Below are 18,730 nucleotides of genomic sequence, written 5' to 3'. Positions count from 1 at the left end.
CCCTCCTGCTGCATGTGAAAACAATCCAGCTTCTAACTGGTTCCTAGAATGTCTTTTACATTACAGGGAATCCCTAGCTGAAAAAAAAAAGATACCAGAATCATGCTTGTAGCTGCAGGCATTATCCTGGTACAACCACTGAAAGTCCAGAAAATCATATCACGTCCAACGGGCAGGAAGTGGTTAAAGCAGAATTAAGTCTATCATTTAAAAAATTTCCAAAAACAGTTACTTTCAAGACATGACTTGAACTATCACAGTTGCTTGTGTTCTCAACCAAAGTGTCAAGCCATCCACTGGCAGGTGTCATAAGGGTACACATCTGCAGCACCATAGCAACTGAAAATCAAAAATATGCTAAGATGACAACTTCTTTGACTGTAAAGGATAAGAGAATTTAGGTCCACTTTAAATCTCAAGATGACTTTTGGTTGGGTTCGCTTGAATTAAAAATTTTGACTTAAATTACACTATATTGCCAAAAGTACTGAAACGCCTGCCTTCTCACGCAAATTAAATTTAATGGCATCCAAATATTAGTCTGTAGGGTTTAATATTGAGTTTGCCTTCCCTTTGCAGCTATAATAGCTTTAACTCTTCTGGGAATGCCGTACACAAGGTTTAGGAGTGTGTCTATGGGAATGTTTTGCCATTCTTCCAGAAACACATTTTTGAGGTCAGGCTGGAGAGTTCTGGTCTGAATAATTTGATGGAGGGGGAATTATGGTGTGGTGTTGTTTTCCAGGGGTTGGGCTTGGCTCCTTAGTTCCAGTGAAGGGAACTCTTAAGGTGCCAGCATATCAAGACATTTTAGACAATTTTATGCTCCCATCTTTGTGGGAACAGTTTTTGGGATGGCCCCTTCCTGTTCCAACATGACTGCGCACCAGTGCACAAAGCAAGGTCCATAAAGACATGGATGAGAGGGTGTGGAGTGGAGGAACTTGACTGGCCTGTACAAAACCCTGACTTTAACCCAATAAAACAGAGGAATTAGAGCACAGACTGCAAGCCAGGCCTTCTCTCCAACAACAGTGCCTGACCTCACAAATGCGCTTCTGGAAGAATGGTCAAACAATTCCATAGACACACTCCTAAACCTTGTGGACAACCTTCCCAGAAGAGTTAAAGCTGTCATAGGGTAGGCCAACTCAATATTAAACCCTACGCAATTAGACTGGGATGCCATTAAAGTTCATGTGCGTATAAAGGAAGGTGTCCCAATACTTTTGGTAATAAAGTGTAAAATTATAACCTGGTTTTCATTATACAGTAAAACCTTGGATTTCGAGCATAATTCGTTATGCCAGGCGTCCTAATACTTTGGTAATATAGCGCATGTTTACATTACGATAATTGATTTATCACAGCACATTTTTCTTTTCTTTTAGGTTTCATATACCTAACACGCCATATTCCCTGGCAGCCCAGGCAAATGTGCCTTGCAAAAAGGGTGATTTTTAAAAATGTTCAGTTCTGAAGTAACTGAGGCATTTTGTTACTGTTTTCATGACTAATGAGGATCTTGTGTTAGTGAGATTTATGTGTGAGAGATAATCAATGCTATAGGAAAGCAGAACTGACTTAATTAAGGGTGTGTGCTGTGAATGAATGTTCATCTTTTATAAATGACTGGGCAAAATATGTCAATTTAACAGTAATCCAACCTAAAATATCTCATTACCTGTTTGTTTCTAGAACTGCGTGTTCTAAGCTGATTTATCAGACTAACCTGTTCTGCTCCCTTGTGGGTTTTTTTTATATTTGCAAGGTTAGCCAGCTGTTGGCATCCCCATAGTAGTCAACTACTAAAGAATATATTCCATAAATGTTTCCAGTTCTTGCCTTAAAGTTGGAAGTAATAAGTATTTAGTTACTTTATGTCTCAGTGACTCCTACATCCCTAATATCATAAAACTGTGTATAATCACATTCAGCAATTTTATTTGCACATCTTAATGTGCCTTCCAGCAGTCTTACACCTGGGTTTGTCACTCTCGACTTATTTTGTAACTGCAATACAAAAATATATTTTGGTCTAACAGCACAAACATGTCATACTAAATACAGTACTCTGTAAGTCTAATGCTTTGTCTATCAGCTGGTGAATCTCCAGCAGCTTTTCAGTTATCCGCATACTGAATTTTGCAAACAGCAACTCTCTCACCTCTGTAACCTAAATCTAACACTGTCAAATACGTTCTGTGCCCTTGGCAATACCCTTTCACACCAGCTTTTCACTGTAAACCACATTCTGACATACATCAAGATAAATTAAAAAAGAAACTAGTCACATATTAACATTTGGATGTATAAGAATCATATATGCGTAGAGTTATTCTCTCTCAGCAGGAGTTTCTTTTATCATGAGATGACAGTCACATCATATACATTTTTGAAGGACCATGAATAAAGCAACCCGATGAAAATGCAAATGTACCCCTCACTTATCAGGGTGTCTAAATTTAATTTCCGTGGTGTTACCCTGACCTGTTCTATTACTCTGACACACCTTTATCTGATAAACATATAAAAAAATGGTCCTGCACTAAATAAATAAATACCCTCTTTTTATGCTATCGTTCTGTGACAGACCCAACTTGGACAGAGGCTTTTGGAGGGGATTAGGGGCAAGCCTCCTGCCCGCTGATTATGGCCAATGGAGGAGACTGGGGATTTTGTCTGCTTCTTCTGGTCAGATTATGGTAAAGAGCTCTGATCCCATGGACAAAGTAGATCATTCTTTAATGATGGACAAGAACTTGATGAACAAAGAGAATAAGGCTTGGATTAACTCTCTGAATAAAGACAATCTTGTACAGGTTAATAGTCAGAATAAATATGGTGGCCCTCCTGCAGATAGAATTGGAGAAGCCCCTCCACTTGGGACAGAAATATTTATCAACAATATCCCTCAAGAAATATATGAGGATAAATTGATTAAGTTTTTTCAGACTGCTGGAAAATTGTATGAGTTTTGTCTCATAGACTGTTGTCGGACAATCTAAAGTGGGGGTGGGATCCCCGTTTAATCAAAGCATTGTCTGGGTGAGCAGTGGCCTGAGTCCTCTAGGCTTGTCTAGGTGACTAGTTGTTAGGCTTAGTTTACATCTTGGCGGCCCAGATCCTGAATCAGTGCAAATCGCCGGAGGCTTGTGTGATTCCTGTCACTTCCAATGGCACCCTCAATGCGGCGCGATTTTGCCCGGCGAATCGCAGGAAAATCATGCATACAGAATCGCGGGATGCCTGTCGCCCAAAAGAAGTTCATGCACTTCATTTGGGCGACAGGCGTCCAGTGATTCTATTTAAAAATTGCACCGTGTTTGGGGTAGCATTCGAAGTGACGGGAATCACATGGGTATCCCGCAATTTGCCGTGATTCGAGATTGTGGGCAGAATCACAGCAATTCTGCCCATGATCCGGGATGCCAAGATGTGAATGGAGCCTAAATGAGCTTACTGTTTAATTAGCTTACTGTTTATCTTTATGTTGGCTGTTCATTAGATATACTGTTTCCAGTTTGCATTATTTAGGGTATAGTGATCAAGCTCTTACCTGATTTTGTGTGGTCTATATTCTGTGTGAGTTTACAATAAAGTCAGTTTCAGTTTGCACAAAAGCAATGTCTCGTTCTTGGGTGCAATTCTCAGCTATAATACCTTGTTCCTGGTTCCAGAGTGGAAGAAGCTACAGTATATCTTGATGGAGGTACCCAGGCTGGGTGTCAGATGGTCCATCACACTTTCCAGCCTTAAAGTGCATTTATACCAATATACAGTTGATTGCATACCTTAAATTCAATAGATAGATAAATTAATAAATCAATAAATGAATTAAACAAATGTGATAAAGTAAAGTGCAAAAAACAGTTATGAGCTTAATAAAGTGCAATAAACTAAAGTGCTCAAAATGTCCATCCACTATATTAATCTCCAAAATGATCCAAAATTCATTCCTGAATTTCAAATTCATAATCCACTGTAAGTTCATCCAATGGTATAAAATGCCCCTCTGTTGACTCAAGGTGCTCTCTTTCAGTGTTTATGTACACCAAACATAAAAGTGCTCACCTCCACCTCACCCCTAGTGAGTACCACCATATATGATGCAACCCCCTTATGGTAAATACAGTAAGAAAGTCAATATGTGTTTGTGTTGTATCTCCTTCTTTCATCTTCTTCTCCTCTCCACCACAGGTCCACGGCTTCCAGGCGGCTCCACCAAATGAAAGGGGACTCTGAATAGTGTTATACTGGTAATTATTTTAAAACCATTTAAAAGAATTTAACAAACCAACATGCTGATATATACGTTTGTGTCCTGAGCATCCTGAAAGTTTGGATTGCAATGTGACTCTCAGGGCACATACTGTATATACTGTATATACCAGCATTTTGGTTTGTTATATTCTTTTAAGTGGTTTTAAAATAAATAAATAACAGCATAACACTATTAAGAGTCCCATTTTTTGTGGTGGAGCTGCCTGGACCTGTGGCGGAGAGGAGGAGGGAAAGAAAAGAGGAGATGCACAAGCGCATATTGACCTTCTCATTTACTATAAGGGGTTGCATCATATCTGGTGAGTGGTGCTAACTAGGGCGGGTGAGGTGGAGATGCAAAAGCACTTTTGTATTTTGTCAGCATAAACACTGGAAGAGATCACTTTGAGTCAACACAGGAGCACTTTATGTCACTAGAAGAATATACAGTGGATTATGAACTTGGAATTCAGGAATGGTTTTTGATGGATTATTTTGGAGATGAATATAGTGAATGGACATTTTAGCACTTTCATTTATTGCACTTTATTAAGCTCATAGCATTTTGTTGCATTTTATTTTATCACATTTGATACATTAACCACTTCAGCTCCAGAATGTTTACCTCCCTTCTTGACCAGGCCACTTTTTGCGATATGGCACTACGTTAAGTTTAACTGACAATTGTGTGATCGTGCGATGCTGTACCCAAATAAAATGTATGTCCTTTGTTTCCCACAAATTGAGCTTTCTTTTGGTTGCATTTAATCACCACTGCAGATTTAATTTTTTGCGCTATAAAAAAAAAAAAAAAAACGGCAATTTCGAAAAAAAACAATATTTTTTACTTTCTACTATAAAACATATCCAACAAAAAATGTAATAAATGTAGGCCAATATGTATTCTGCTACAAGTTTTTGGTAAAAAAAAATCCCAATAAGCGTATATTGATTGGTGTGCGCAAAAGTTATTGAGTCTACAAACTATACTATATATTTATGGATTTTTTTTTTTTTTTTTTTTTTTACTAGTAATGGCGGCAATCAGCGATTTTTAGTGGGACTGAGACATAGAGGCGGACAAATCTGACACGGGGTGACACTTTTTTGTGACCAATAACACTAATACAGTGATCAGTGCTAAAAAAATGCACTGTCACTATACTAATGACACTGGCAGTGAAGGGGTTAACATGAAGGGCGATCAAAGGGTTAAATGTGTTCCCTGGCAGTGCTTGCTAACTGTGTGGGGGTGTTTTGACTGGGGGGAAGACAGGGATCCATTTTCCTGCTTAGCAGAAACACAGGATCTCCATCTTCCCCTCTGACAGAACAGCGATCAGCCATGTTTACATAGGCAGTCCGCAGGTCTTCCTCTCTCAGGCATGATCGCAGGGTGCTGGCGAACATCGGGTCCACTGGACCCACTAATTGGCTCACGCTGTGTCAAATCACAGTTGGAGCGGGTCGCCAGCGGCGTACATGCAACACAGACCCGGAAGTCTAAATGACGTACAGGTACGTGATTTCCCACTGAAAGGCCGCCCTGCCGCAGTATATGTATGTCTGGAAATGGTTAATTCATTGATTTATCTATCTACAGAATTTGGGGTATGCCATCACCTGTATTTTGGTATAAAAGCACTTAAAGGTTGAAAAGATAGCATAAATGGAGGGTATTTATTTATTTAGTTCAGCACAATTTTTTTTTTATTTTTATATAGGTTTATGCGGACCTTTGCCCTTGAGGACAATAGGTGCTTGCAGCTTAACCATAGTAAGGAGTACATCCATAAGTGCAGAAACCTAGAAGGTTCTATATGAAGGGGGCACCTTAAATAAGGGGGTGTACCATTGTATGACTGGTGGGGTTAGCCTTGTTTTACACCTGGTTTCATTATCTATGAACTGGTGGTAATTTATTTAGAATTTGTCATAGGCCATAATGGCACTTAGTAAGAACTACAGACATCTGTAGTACCATACTGCCTGAAATGTGTCCTTAATACTTTACTGATTTTCCCTCAATGTCCTTAGCCATTCTTCTCTCTCGTTCTCATTCACTCTCTCTTTTCCTCTATCTCCTCTCTCCCTCCCTCTCTTCTTTTTCTCTCTCTGTCTCTTTCGCCCTCTCTCTCTCTCTCTCTTTTCTCTCTCCTCTGTCTCTCCTCACCCCCTCTCTCTTTCACTACCCCTCCATCTCTTTCTCTCTTGCTCTCTATCTCTCCCTTCCCTCTCTCTCTCCCTCCCCCCTCTTTTCTCTCTCTCTCTTTCTCTCTCCCCTCTCTTTTTCTCTCTCTTTCTCTACCCTCTCTCCCTGTGTCTCTCACCTCTCTCAAATTCAAATGAGCTTTACTGGAAGGGCCAAATACATTTTAGCATTGCCATGGTAATTGAGTTTATATGGGTTGGATGAAGAGGATTTATAGGTCCACAGTTTTTCATGTCCCTCTAAGTCAGTGACATGCTGTGACATATTGGGCAACTATTTTCACCATTGACTCCTCCTCTTATCCCAATAAAATGTGGAGTTGCCCCCTCTTCTATAGAAGTGAAGTTCAGGATGGAAATCTTTGGAAGAGTGTCTCTCACTGCTGAGTACTTAAGACACCATAGCAGGAATTGGCAGTCCTGTTCCAGTCACATTGCTGGTACATTCTACTTTCCTTGGGCTTGAAGGTCTGTCTTTGCCATCCTGATTTGATTTTCAGGTTGTGGGCTCAGTGTCTGTCTGTCTGTTTGTCTGTCTTTGGGATCTTGTAGTGCTTCCAGGTATAAGGTCAGTTTATAATTTCTTTGTAGTGACTGTAAAGTAGTTTGATTCTTGGAGTTTATTTTTTTTTCCATTCTTTAGCATATCTCTTTCTTTCTTTCTTTCTTTCTTTCTTTCTTTCTTTCTTTCTTTCTTTCTTTCTTTCTTTCTTTCTTTCTTTCTTTCTTTCTTTCTTTCTTTCTCTCTCCTTTATCTCTGGTCTCTCTCTCTTCCCCCATTTCTTCTCCTTCCCTCTTTCCTCTCTCGTCTCTCTCTCTCTCTTTCTTCCCCCTTCCTCCCTCTCCCTCCTCTTTTCTCTCTCGCCCCTTTCTTTCTCTTGTCTCCCCCCCTCTCCTCCTCTGAATCTTGATAAGAGTTTGAAGTTTAATAGGAAAAAATTAAAACCATGAGGAAGTCTAATTTTCTAAGAATGCTGAACTTGTTTATACTGCACAGATATCTCTGTTGCAGCAGCTGCTCACATAGGAAGCAGAACATTCCTAGAATCTGACAGCAGAGAGGTGATTCTGTCATTCTGGAGTTGCTCCTCACTCATAGTGTCAAGTCTCTTATTGCTGGGAGGTTGGGATTACTTTGACGTAGCAGCCAGCATCCCTCTTTATAAAGCTGAGCTCTGCTCACCCATCCCACACTCTAAGCTTTGTGTGATTGTGGAGGTTGGGCTGAATAGTAAAGCAGCTACAAGGCTTGCAGGGTGTCGGCTAGCTGCTTCGTAACGAGCTGCCAACCCCACTTCTGCATGCCTCCTGCACACTGTCTCCTTTGAATCAATAGAGCTGAGCAGAGATCAGGGCTGTGTAATGGGATCAGCACCATGGACAGTGCTAAACTGATGCTAGGGGTTGCTGTCCAGGTTTGAATCGATCACAAGTCTGGGAGGCTGAGATCATGTCTGTGCAGAGGATGAGCATAAATCTTGTACAAAGTTTGTGCCAGGATGCGGAATGTGCCAAGACTGAATGGGTCATTGGAACCTGGAGAACCCTACACCAGTGCTGGTGACTGATGTGTTGCTGCTCAAGAGCTGAATGGAGATTTTCATGGCCAAGGACCAATTTGTTGTTTCTTCTGGGTAAGTTCTCATGTTACCAGACCTGAGGATGGAATGGAACATCACAGTCACAGCTAATGGGAGCTCAGGGTCAGATCATTTGAGCAAGCATCGCATATCTGTCTTCAGCGTCCTCATTTTAACTCTACTGGCTATGCTGGTAATTGCCACCTTCCTATGGAATGTATTAGTGCTGGTGACTATCTTGAGGGTAAGGACTTTTCACCGGGTCCCTCATAATCTAGTGGCTTCCATGGCGATATCGGATGTGATGGTGGCCGCTTTGGTAATGCCCCTCAGTTTGGTCCATGAGCTGAATGACCGGCGGTGGAGGCTGGGAAGGGTGCTCTGTCACATTTGGATCTCTTTTGATGTCCTGTGTTGCACAGCCAGCATCTGGAATGTGACAGCTATTGCTCTGGACAGGTACTGGTCCATCACCAGACACTTGGAATACACTCTGAAGACCAGGAAAAGGATATCTAACATTATGATTCTGCTGACTTGGCTTTTATCTGCTGTCATCTCCTTATCTCCTCTGTTTGGATGGGGAGAGACATATTCAGAAGTGAAAGAGGAGTGTAAGGTTAGCCAGGAACCATCTTACACAATCTTCTCCACCTTTGGAGCCTTTTACCTTCCCCTGTGTGTGGTTCTCTTTGTGTACTGGAAAATCTACAAAGCTGCCAAATTCAGAATCGGGTCAAAGAAAACTAACACTATTACACCCATGCCAGAAGTGATTGAGGTTGGTAAATCTTTCTTTTACTGATTATGTTAACCATTTGCTCAACCAAAAATTTTGTGAATTCATGTTACAGTCATGATAACCTATGTGTGTATTCTTTTAAAAATGTAATGTAGGGCAAACCCCTAAAACTGACAATTTAGCATTGGGTAGAACCTGAGGTTAGCATATCCCTGCAAGTTCTCTGTATCTCTCGCCACCTACAATGACCACTGCCAATGGAACCCACTTAAATTTGTTTTTGTAATTTACAAATGCTGAATGCAGCAGCAGTGGTGAGACTTAAAATGAGGGGTTGATTCTCAAGATTGCTTTTTACTGGGGTACATATTATAAGAAGCCAGTGGGTGACTCAGTCTACCACTATCTGGCTTTGGGAGGACCCAAACAATATAGGAAGCAAAAAAATCTACACCCAAAATGGAAATACTTGGGATGTACTTAACCCTATACAGTATATACAATTCCCCTAGGGCTCAAACACATGTGTAATCTAAAGTAACTATATATAGTTGTATGTTAGCTAGATGACTCACATAACATAAGTATTCACACGTTTCCAACATTTTACAGAATGAAATGCCTAGGTATGCGGGGGAATGTGTCTGCCGTCCTGATTTTTTTTTTTTTTTTTTTTACATTATTGCAGTAGCAGATTCTCTAGAATCTCTTAATCCTTAGTGTCTACTGTAGCTTTTTGTGTACATGCTAGTGATATCGTTACAGCAAATTAAATCACAACCTTTTTATACCATAAGCCTCCAAGCATGTATCCCTAGGGTATATAGGAACTATATGTATTGGTAATTTATATTTCTTATTTATTAGGGAGGGAGCAATATGAAATGTGCAGTAGCCTCAGTATGCAATCGGCAATCATCTTTGATAGCTCTAGCTGCTCTAAAGGAATGAACGTTGAAAAACATATAGGTATTAATAAATTGCTGCAATTTAAATATCACCATCGCACTTTACACTACTTTTTTTTTTAAATATATTAATTTCTTAACAGTGTTTTTAGGTTGGATAATCAGGAAGATGTGATCCTTCAGGTTAAACATATGTTTTTTGTAATGGATACCATTGCCTTCAACAGGTCAAAGAAGCATCCAACCAGCCTCAGATGGTCTTCACAGTCCGCCATGCCACTGTCACTTTCCAGACAGATGGGGACACATGGAGGGAGCAGAAGGAGAAGAGAGCAGCCCTCATGGTGGGCATCCTTATTGGGGTCTTTGTTCTCTGCTGGATTCCTTTCTTTATCACAGAACTTATTAACCCTCTATGTTCATGTGACATTCCTCCTATCTGGAAAAGTATTTTCTTATGGCTGGGCTACTCTAATTCTTTTTTCAATCCGCTGATCTATACTGCCTTTAATAAAAATTATAACAATGCATTTAGAAACTTGTTCTCAAGACAACGGTGATAAACCTTTCAGAAGTCTAAATTGCCAAGCATGCATTAATGACTTTATCTTCATCCAAGAACCCTTGTCTGACAGCAGTTCCCACTAGGGACTGGGACACTTTAATCTGGAATCCAAGAGAATTACTATACAATCTGCTGGAATTAAAAAAAGTCTGGCAAAAGAAAAAATATATATATTTATTTAAGTTCAGTTTAGATTTCTAATATATGTGTGAAAAGAGCAGCATACGGGTCACCTGCTCAGTACAGCTGATTAAATTGAATTTTTCATGCAAAAATCCTTGATAAGCGATACCAAAGGTGATGATTATTAGATTCTATTTGTAAAAGCTAGTATGGTCATTTTTAGTATGTTGAAGAAGAGCTCCAAACAATTGTAAAACCTTCCCCAAAAGAATTAGATATTCCTTATCTTTATTAGCTGTCACTAATACCTGCATCCCAGCCAAAATTGCAATTTGATGTGAATGGTTCTACCTGCTGTATAAAGGTGTTGCAACATTTTTAAGGCTGGGAATTAGAAACACATGTGACAGACAACAAAAACACCTGCAATGGCAGGGAAATAACAGAGCAGAAGTGATTGTTATAAAATCTTATTTGCAATATGTCCAGTCAGCAGTTGAAGCTGCTCTTTTTATCTTTTTACGCTGTATTCTAGCATTCCTCTAGCACTTGGGGAGAAATTTAAGAAAAGCTATGAGTATAAGAGATTGACTACAACAGCATACAAGACCCAGAATAAAGTGTAATACTGGTGCTGAGAAACTAGGGGACTGGCTGGTCGAGTGTAAGACAGATAAAATGAGACAGGAGAGTGTGTGGAATTACCCAAGAGCTATTAGGGGACTGTCCTTTAAAATATGCCTAAGATATGGTATGCAAGAATTTAGGAGAATATGCAAAAATTCCAATAGACAGAGAGTATGAGACTGCCTAAGAGAGATAATGTGAGATACCTGAGAAAGAACACGAGATATTAAAGATTGTGATATTGCCATAGAGACAATGTGGCATTACCCAGAAGAGAGTGAGAGGTCACCATAGAGTGTGGAGACTGCCAAGGAGGTAGTGTGGACGTCACTAGTGCGTGACTGCCCTCTTCAGAACAATTAAAAATTATTAGTGATACGATGCTAAAGGCTAGCTGTATCTTACCTGTTATCATTGGTTTTTCAAATAAAACAGATCATCTGTTTAAAGTAGAACTCTAAGCAGCCAATTGACAACTTTAGATAAACTCATGGTGGTTTCACATTAACAAAAACACTTTCAGTAACAATTACTGTTTACACTGTTCCAGTATACAGTATATACAAATAAGAACTTGCATGCGGCCACTCCTTGGCATGCCATAGTTGAACAGGTCTGAATCGTGAATAAATCCGTTTGTTTAATTCCCTGAACCATCAGAGCAGTATCTTTTACCTTTTTGTATTTCCAGTGTTAATCATAAATGCAATGGTAAGGTTGGACAAAATACATCACTATCAATGCTGTCTGTATATCTTGGAGGGATCTACTATTACTTATTGGCATGGTGACCATTGTTAATAGGATAGCAGGTATGAAGAAATCCAAAATGTTGTCTGTGTTTCTAGGAACGATCTACCATTACTAACAGACACGGTGATCACTGTCAATAGGACATCAGGTGAGTGGAAATCCAAAATGTGGAATAGGAATAGACTAGATATCTTCCAGTGCAGGCATCTGACCTTTAAAGCTGGATACACACTATCCAACTTTTGTGGTTAGATTTCCTTCAGATTTACCTTTTCTATGTAGTGCAAGGGCCTGCCAGATTGCATACAAATTGAAAGTGTTTAGGTTTGACCTCATATTTTATGGTTTTGGTAAGTCTAAAGGAAAAAGTCTTCAGAAAATCTTATAGTGTGTATGGCCCATTAGTGACCACTAGGAAAGTTGGGGATTGCACCTCACCTCACCCTACTTCCTATCATGATTCTGGTACAAGAAAGGAAGGTACATCTCCAGTGGGGACTTAGCAATAAAAACCAAATTAAAGTTCTGAGTCCTCCACAAAGAAAAAACGACTTTAAAGCACAGTAAACAAAGACAACAAATCATTTATGGGTGTCTGGTTTAGGAGATCAAAGTTACTAACAGAACATATTTGGGAAACAGCTCTGCCTTTAAAAACTATAGAAACATGTTTTGTTTGGGTCAAAGCTCTTCTATTATAGATATTGGTTTTGGCATAGGGTTGGTGTCAGTTTCCCCAGCAGAAAGCCACAGCTCCTCTATGCCATTCTGAGCTGTATTAGTTGTATTTAAATAGGCATTGTCCTACTTGTCAATCAAGTGTGGGGGAGAGCAGTCCACTTACAAAATGCTGCTTGCAGCACTTGTGGCGTGAAGCCCTCTCCTCTGACATTGGCGTGATGGAGAAATCAATCCCTATACACATCCCTTATAAAGTGATGCAGCTCAACATGTAATAGACACTGTTAAGCCGAGCGTGGCAAATCAAAACGCCTGTCTGATATCAGCTTACAGTTCAAGATTTCCTTAGTCCTGGTCTATAAATAACAACATTTCATCTACTTTCTTGTGGAACAAACATTTTCTATTGCATAACAAGCAATCCTTTACATACAGCTCATTGAGTAGACTGCTTCAGCAAGGTCTCCTCGGGGAGTTGATGTGAGGGTCAGCAAAGACCAATTAACATATAATAGGTTTATTCCAAGGTGGAGGCTATTTTCTAAATTTATGCATGTTAGCATTTCAAATGTCAGGTGTTTTTTAAAGACCCAGTGCTGCATAATTGATGCAGATTTACAAAATATAATTCAAAATAGATTACTTACTTAGATCTGCTTCAGTAGGCAACAATGTATGCTTACTTTACACACATACTTTTTACATGTAACCAATAAATTGCCCTTTTCTGCCATAGGAAGAGATTTATGTATGTGAAGCTCTTTCCATCAAATTATATGCACTACACAGGTCAATTTTTCAATGCTGCCGTACATGCATACTTGCAAGATCACAGGCAAGAATTACATAGCATTATGAGAAATGGAATTGATAAATTCTAAAATATCTTTTCTTTACTGTGAAAATATTTATTGCATTTTTACTCAACAATTGTTATTTCATTTTCTTCTATATTATAATGTCTTTATTTCATGATTTTGTAATTAAATACCAAATTGATTTTTTTTTTTTGTGTTTTTTAATCATTTTCAAAGAAATATAACAATTCAAAGTAAACTGCGCTCAGAAGGTCATACAATTTTAAAAAATATATTATTATATACGTGAGCAGCTACCATATACAATACATAAATTAGTATGCAGATGTGGCCAAAAGTTTTGAGAATGACATAAATATTAGTTTTCAGAAAGTCTGCTGCTTCCATGTTTTTTGATCTTTTTGTCAGATGTTAATATGGTATACTGAAATTTAGTTGCAATCATTTCATAAGTGTCAAAGGTTTTTTTATTTTTTTTACAATTACATAAGGTTTATGAAAAGAGTCAATATTTGCAGTTAACCCTTCATTTTCAAGACCTCTGCAATTCGCCCTAGCATGCTGTCAATCAACTTCTGGGCCACATCCTAAATGATGGCAGCCCATTCTTCCATAATCAATGCTTGGAGTGTGTTAGAATTTATGTTTTTTTTTTTTTTTTCACCCACCTCTTGAAAATTGACCACAAATTTCTCAATGGGATTAAAGACTGGTTAGTTTCCTGGCCAAGGACTCAAAATGTCAATGCTTTGTTCCCCAAGCCACTTAGTTAGCACTTTTACCTTATGGCAAGGTACTTCATCATTCTGTAAAATGCAGTGTTCATCACCAAACAGTTATTGGATGGTTGGGAGAAGTTGCTCTCTGAGAATGTTTTTGTACCATTCTTTATTCATGGCTGTGTTCTTGGCAAAATTTTGAGAGAGTCCACACCCTTGACTGAGAAGCAACCCCACACACGAATGTTCTCAGGATGCTTTACTGTTGGCATGAAACAGGACTGATGGTAGCACTTACCTTTTCTTCTCTGGACAATGTTTTTTCCGGATGCCCCAAATAATCGTAAAGGGGTTTCATTAGAGAAAATGACTACCCCAAGCCTCAGCAGTCCAATCCCTGTACCTTTTGCAGAATATAAGTCTGTCCCTAAAGTTTTTCCTGGAGAAAAGTGGCTTCTTTGCTCCCCTTCTTGACACCAGGCCATTCTCCAAAAGCCTTCGCCTCACTGTGCATGCAGATGTACTCACACCTGCCTGCTGCCATTCCTGAGCGAACTCTGCACTGGTGGTGCCCTGATCCCGCAGCTGAATCAACTGTAGGAGAGGGTCCTGGAGCTTGCTGGACTTTCTTGGGCACCCTAAAGCCTTTTTCACAAATGCAGTGTTCATTTTTTTATGGGACTAAGTTAATTTCCATGGCAAAGAGGGACTTTGCAATTAATAGCAATTCATCTGATCACTCTTCATAACATTCTGGAGTATATTTAAATTGACATCATAAAAACCGAGGCAGTAGACATGGGGAAAATTAATACTTGTGTCATTCTCAAAACTTTTGGCCACGGCTGTCATATAAAAAAAAACTAGTCAGTCACTTTTCAGGCAGTGCCCCACTACTATATATGCAGTATAAGTGAATACAAGTCCACCTCCATGTCTGTAAATAATAGGTAAAGTGTCCTTATTATATAACTTTAAGTGCCTTCACAAAGCAGTCCCAGTAAACCTTTCAAAACACCTCCACCTCAGTGTGATATGATGACCACCACTCCTCTTAGTACACTGCACTCACCACATGGAGTTGCCTCTCATTTTTATATCATGCTTTGTTTGCACCGCTTTAGCAGAAAGATCCTCCAGTCAAGGCTAATCACTTCTGATTGGACATCACCATTATCTCTATGTCTCAAACCAGGCCACATGGCGTAATTCCATTCAAACACTTTATTAACTTAATGAATAAAGTTTTAAAACATTCACAAAAGTCATGTAAATACATGCATATCAATCCTCCTATGTACAGCAGTACTCAATTGTACAGCATGGCTTGTAAGAGCAGCCTCTCACCAAATCTGCTCACGCCGTGATTCCAGTGGTCCGCGTCATTTCCGGTGTACTGACTTCTGGTTCATGTATGGCCACGCCCTGCCACGTTTTGTCATCACGACTTCCTTTAAAGATGTGGTTATAATACGTGCAACTGGGCTGACATTTATAGACCTCCATGGCTAGTGTTTACCCTTTTGGTGGCCAATGATGCAAGACTAGTTCCAGATCACCGTCAGGCCATCTAGTGTGCAAACACTGCATTACACCCCACAATCCTATCTCTAGGATTAATGGCAATTCATGTGTCAAACACAGGCCATGTGTTATTACCCTGTTGTCTCAAAGAAAACCATACATATCAATCCCAATAGATTCCTTCATAATACATGTTATTACATTAAATGTAAAACTCAAAATCTTGTAAAAAACATTATAAAAACTGTATAAAAATATATTTATTGATACTATTATTATGAATCTTGTGCAGTTATCCATGGTGGGAGCTTTAGCAAGTTTACAACACACCTAGCTAAAATAAAGACCCTTATAAATAAATTAATTTAATCTATTTAATATTAATAATCACTGACAAAGCAACTGATGTCTAATTCGATGTTCAGTCCCTTAAGGGACAAAGTATCTAGCATATATAAATATCCATTTGGTTTCTTTTTTTGATAAATCCCTCACAAGATTAAATCCTGTCCATGAGGGATGTATCTTGTCTACACCCTATAATGTTAAACCTGAGGAGTCCCTCCCATGGTGTTCTCTGAAGCGTAGGGAATATCTGTGATAGTTGTAAGCAGATAGAAGAAAATACGCAACTCCATACATGCTCTTCAATAAGTCCAAATTTATTAGAACTCTATAAAAGATAAATATGTACAACAGAAGTTAACACATTTCAGCCATAATGACCTTGTTTGTAAGCAATAGAAATATTATATATATGCTCGACATTTTTCTATCCCAAAACATTTCCTGTTCAAACAAATATCTTACCTGACGAACAAGCTAATGTTACAGTGTAACTATAGGCAAAGTAAAAAATAACATTATAATGCACTTTGTCAATAGCATCAAGGAACCTGTCTGTAGATCCATTTTTTACCACTTCCTGTAATAGAATGATTACTTTGTTTTCACTTTTTGGACAAAATAAGCTTAAATAGACATGCCATTTTAGATGGACATTGAAGGACAACTTTACATTTTAGCCTTTAATATAACCTCTAGCCCACTGAATGAAGTCTACCTGGGAATAATGTAGCGATCTTTCCTCCTAGCGGGCTCTTCTTCATATTCTGTGTGCACAGTCTCACCCATTTATTCCAGCAGGTAAGTTGTACTCCAAGGGACCACTGGAGTCCCTCATATACAGTATTTGATTTACACATAGGATTGAAATGGGACATACAAATGCACAGTATAAAGAGCAGCCAACCATCTTGTTGGAGGAAAGATTGCTGGATCTGGGAGAAGGGGAAGTATTATCCCAGATGGAAAGATTTTTTAAAGCAGAACTAAACTCTTCTATTCTTTACAGCCAAGGAAGCTACCATCTTAGCCACAGTTTGGTCCATATTTACCATAGTGCAGCACGTTATATATTTGATGGCTGGACACTTCAGCTGAGCGCACAAGGAACTGTTTTGTGAAACAGTTAAGCAGTTGAATAGATGAGTTCGGTTCTGTTTGAAGGGTAAAGTGAAGTTGTTCTTTAAGTTGTCCTTTACAAAAGTTGAAGTTGTCCTTTAGGTAAACAACAAATTAGAGCACAGCTTCAGCTAACACTTTTAGGCAGTTACAGTAACTATTAAAAAAAAAAAAACGTTTTAACCATACAAATAAATTCTGACTATTGTAAGCATCCCGTCAGTGTTAAATAGTTTATTCCAACTGTAACTGCCATTTTTAGCAGACAAGAAGTAAGCAATACCAGATCTACCAACAGGGTCAGCAAGTAATAAAACTGTTACTGGGGCATACCTCTTTACTTTCTGAGAGGGACACCTATCAGAAAAACGTGTGTAGCAAAGGACATATCCCTGCCACACCTCATTACATGGAGAATTAAAAACACAAAAATAGTTGGTTCAACCCGCAAGTGCTTTTTACCACTAGTATTCCCTTATGCTGTATTTTTAAATTTACTAATGCAAACATTTAAAAACTGAATTAAAGGTTTAGCAGTGCACTGTAAAAAAAATATACATATGTATCTTGAATTTACACAGGTATATACAACAGACAAAAATGATGGACAAATAAGGAGGAAAGAGGGATAAAGGGACTTTGTTCAAACAAAGGGACAGTCCATCCAAATCAGAGACAGTTGAGAGGTACTGTATGCAGGGGGATACAGATAAACAAAGCTGCTCTGTTAATGGTATTGATAGACTACATCATATTTGTCATACTTTTAGGGTTCAGCTTAAGGAAATGTCTGATTTGTTAACCCCATAAACTTTAAAATATTAATTTAAAGTGGAACTAAAGTCATTAAATTTACCTCTTCTCTTATGGTCCTGGTCCTTGATGGGCATTGGTCTTTGGGTATCTCCATTGGCTGGCTCAGGATGACATAACTCCTGTGCATGTGAAGGAATCCTCCCGGCACACAGGGTTGGTGCTGACGCTGTAAGCTGAGCTCAGCTCAGTTTACATGCCGCAAAAATATGTGATCAGGCAGATATGTGTTTTTTGTTTTTGTCACAGAAGAGACATTGCACGTCTCTTCTGCAATAATAGCCTGCCAGCTTGCAATCTAATATAAGAAGACTTCAGCTCTTTTTTAACTATTTTCTTCAAAAAAGATCATTTTCTTAAAACTATTGATGCCATAAGAAGGAAATGAGTTTAAAACTGTACTTTGTTTTGAGTAGATCTGCCAGCATTCTACTCATCTCATTGCTTGCCCAGCTGCTGCCTGTCAGAATAACATGTCTGTCAATGAGTTCTGCTTCAACAACCAAACAATACTGTGTGCTATAAGGAAATGTTCTGTATGAGCTTCTCGATGCTAGATCAACTGCCTGGGGCTGTTTAATTAAAGTACACATATTATGAAGGAAACATTGCTACTGATATTGCTGGCATTCTTTTGAACATTTTAGTTGCCTGGCTGTGTCTGACTTTAGTGCCTTCGAAAAACAACAAAAAACAAGAGAAGGGCACACCGACCCAGTGCAATGCCATTAAAAACATGTATTAAAGGATAAAAAATGACACACATAATGCTCACAAATGCATGATGTATACGCACATATCAAAGCAAAATGAAGACAAATCGCCTCCAGGACTGCTGGCTCCGAGGTAGAGGGTTCTCCCTCAAAACGCGTCAGCCAAGTTATCACGGATGCCATCTGGTCTCCTTGCACTATTGAAGCCTTCCAGCAGTCCTAGAGG

General features: G+C 39.0%; 1 protein-coding gene across 1 annotated transcript; it reads left to right on the top strand.

Annotated features, from left to right (window-relative positions):
* The first annotated feature begins 7,567 nt into the window (after window positions 1–7,567).
* On the top strand, window positions 7,568–10,409 carry HTR5A (5-hydroxytryptamine receptor 5A). The gene is made up of 2 exons (XM_082257981.1): window positions 7,568–8,835; window positions 9,932–10,409. Exons 1-2 carry the CDS (start codon window positions 8,119–8,121, stop codon window positions 10,262–10,264), a joined length of 1,050 nt encoding a protein of 349 aa, XP_082114107.1. The 5' UTR covers window positions 7,568–8,118; the 3' UTR covers window positions 10,265–10,409.
* Window positions 10,410–18,730: the final 8,321 nt, after the last annotated feature.

The sequence above is a fragment of the Pelophylax lessonae genome (genome assembly GCF_965119305.1).
Source record: "Pelophylax lessonae genome assembly, chromosome: 5".
Lineage (NCBI taxonomy): Eukaryota > Metazoa > Chordata > Amphibia > Anura > Ranidae > Pelophylax > Pelophylax lessonae.
This window is presented reverse-complemented; position numbering and strand designations above follow the sequence as displayed.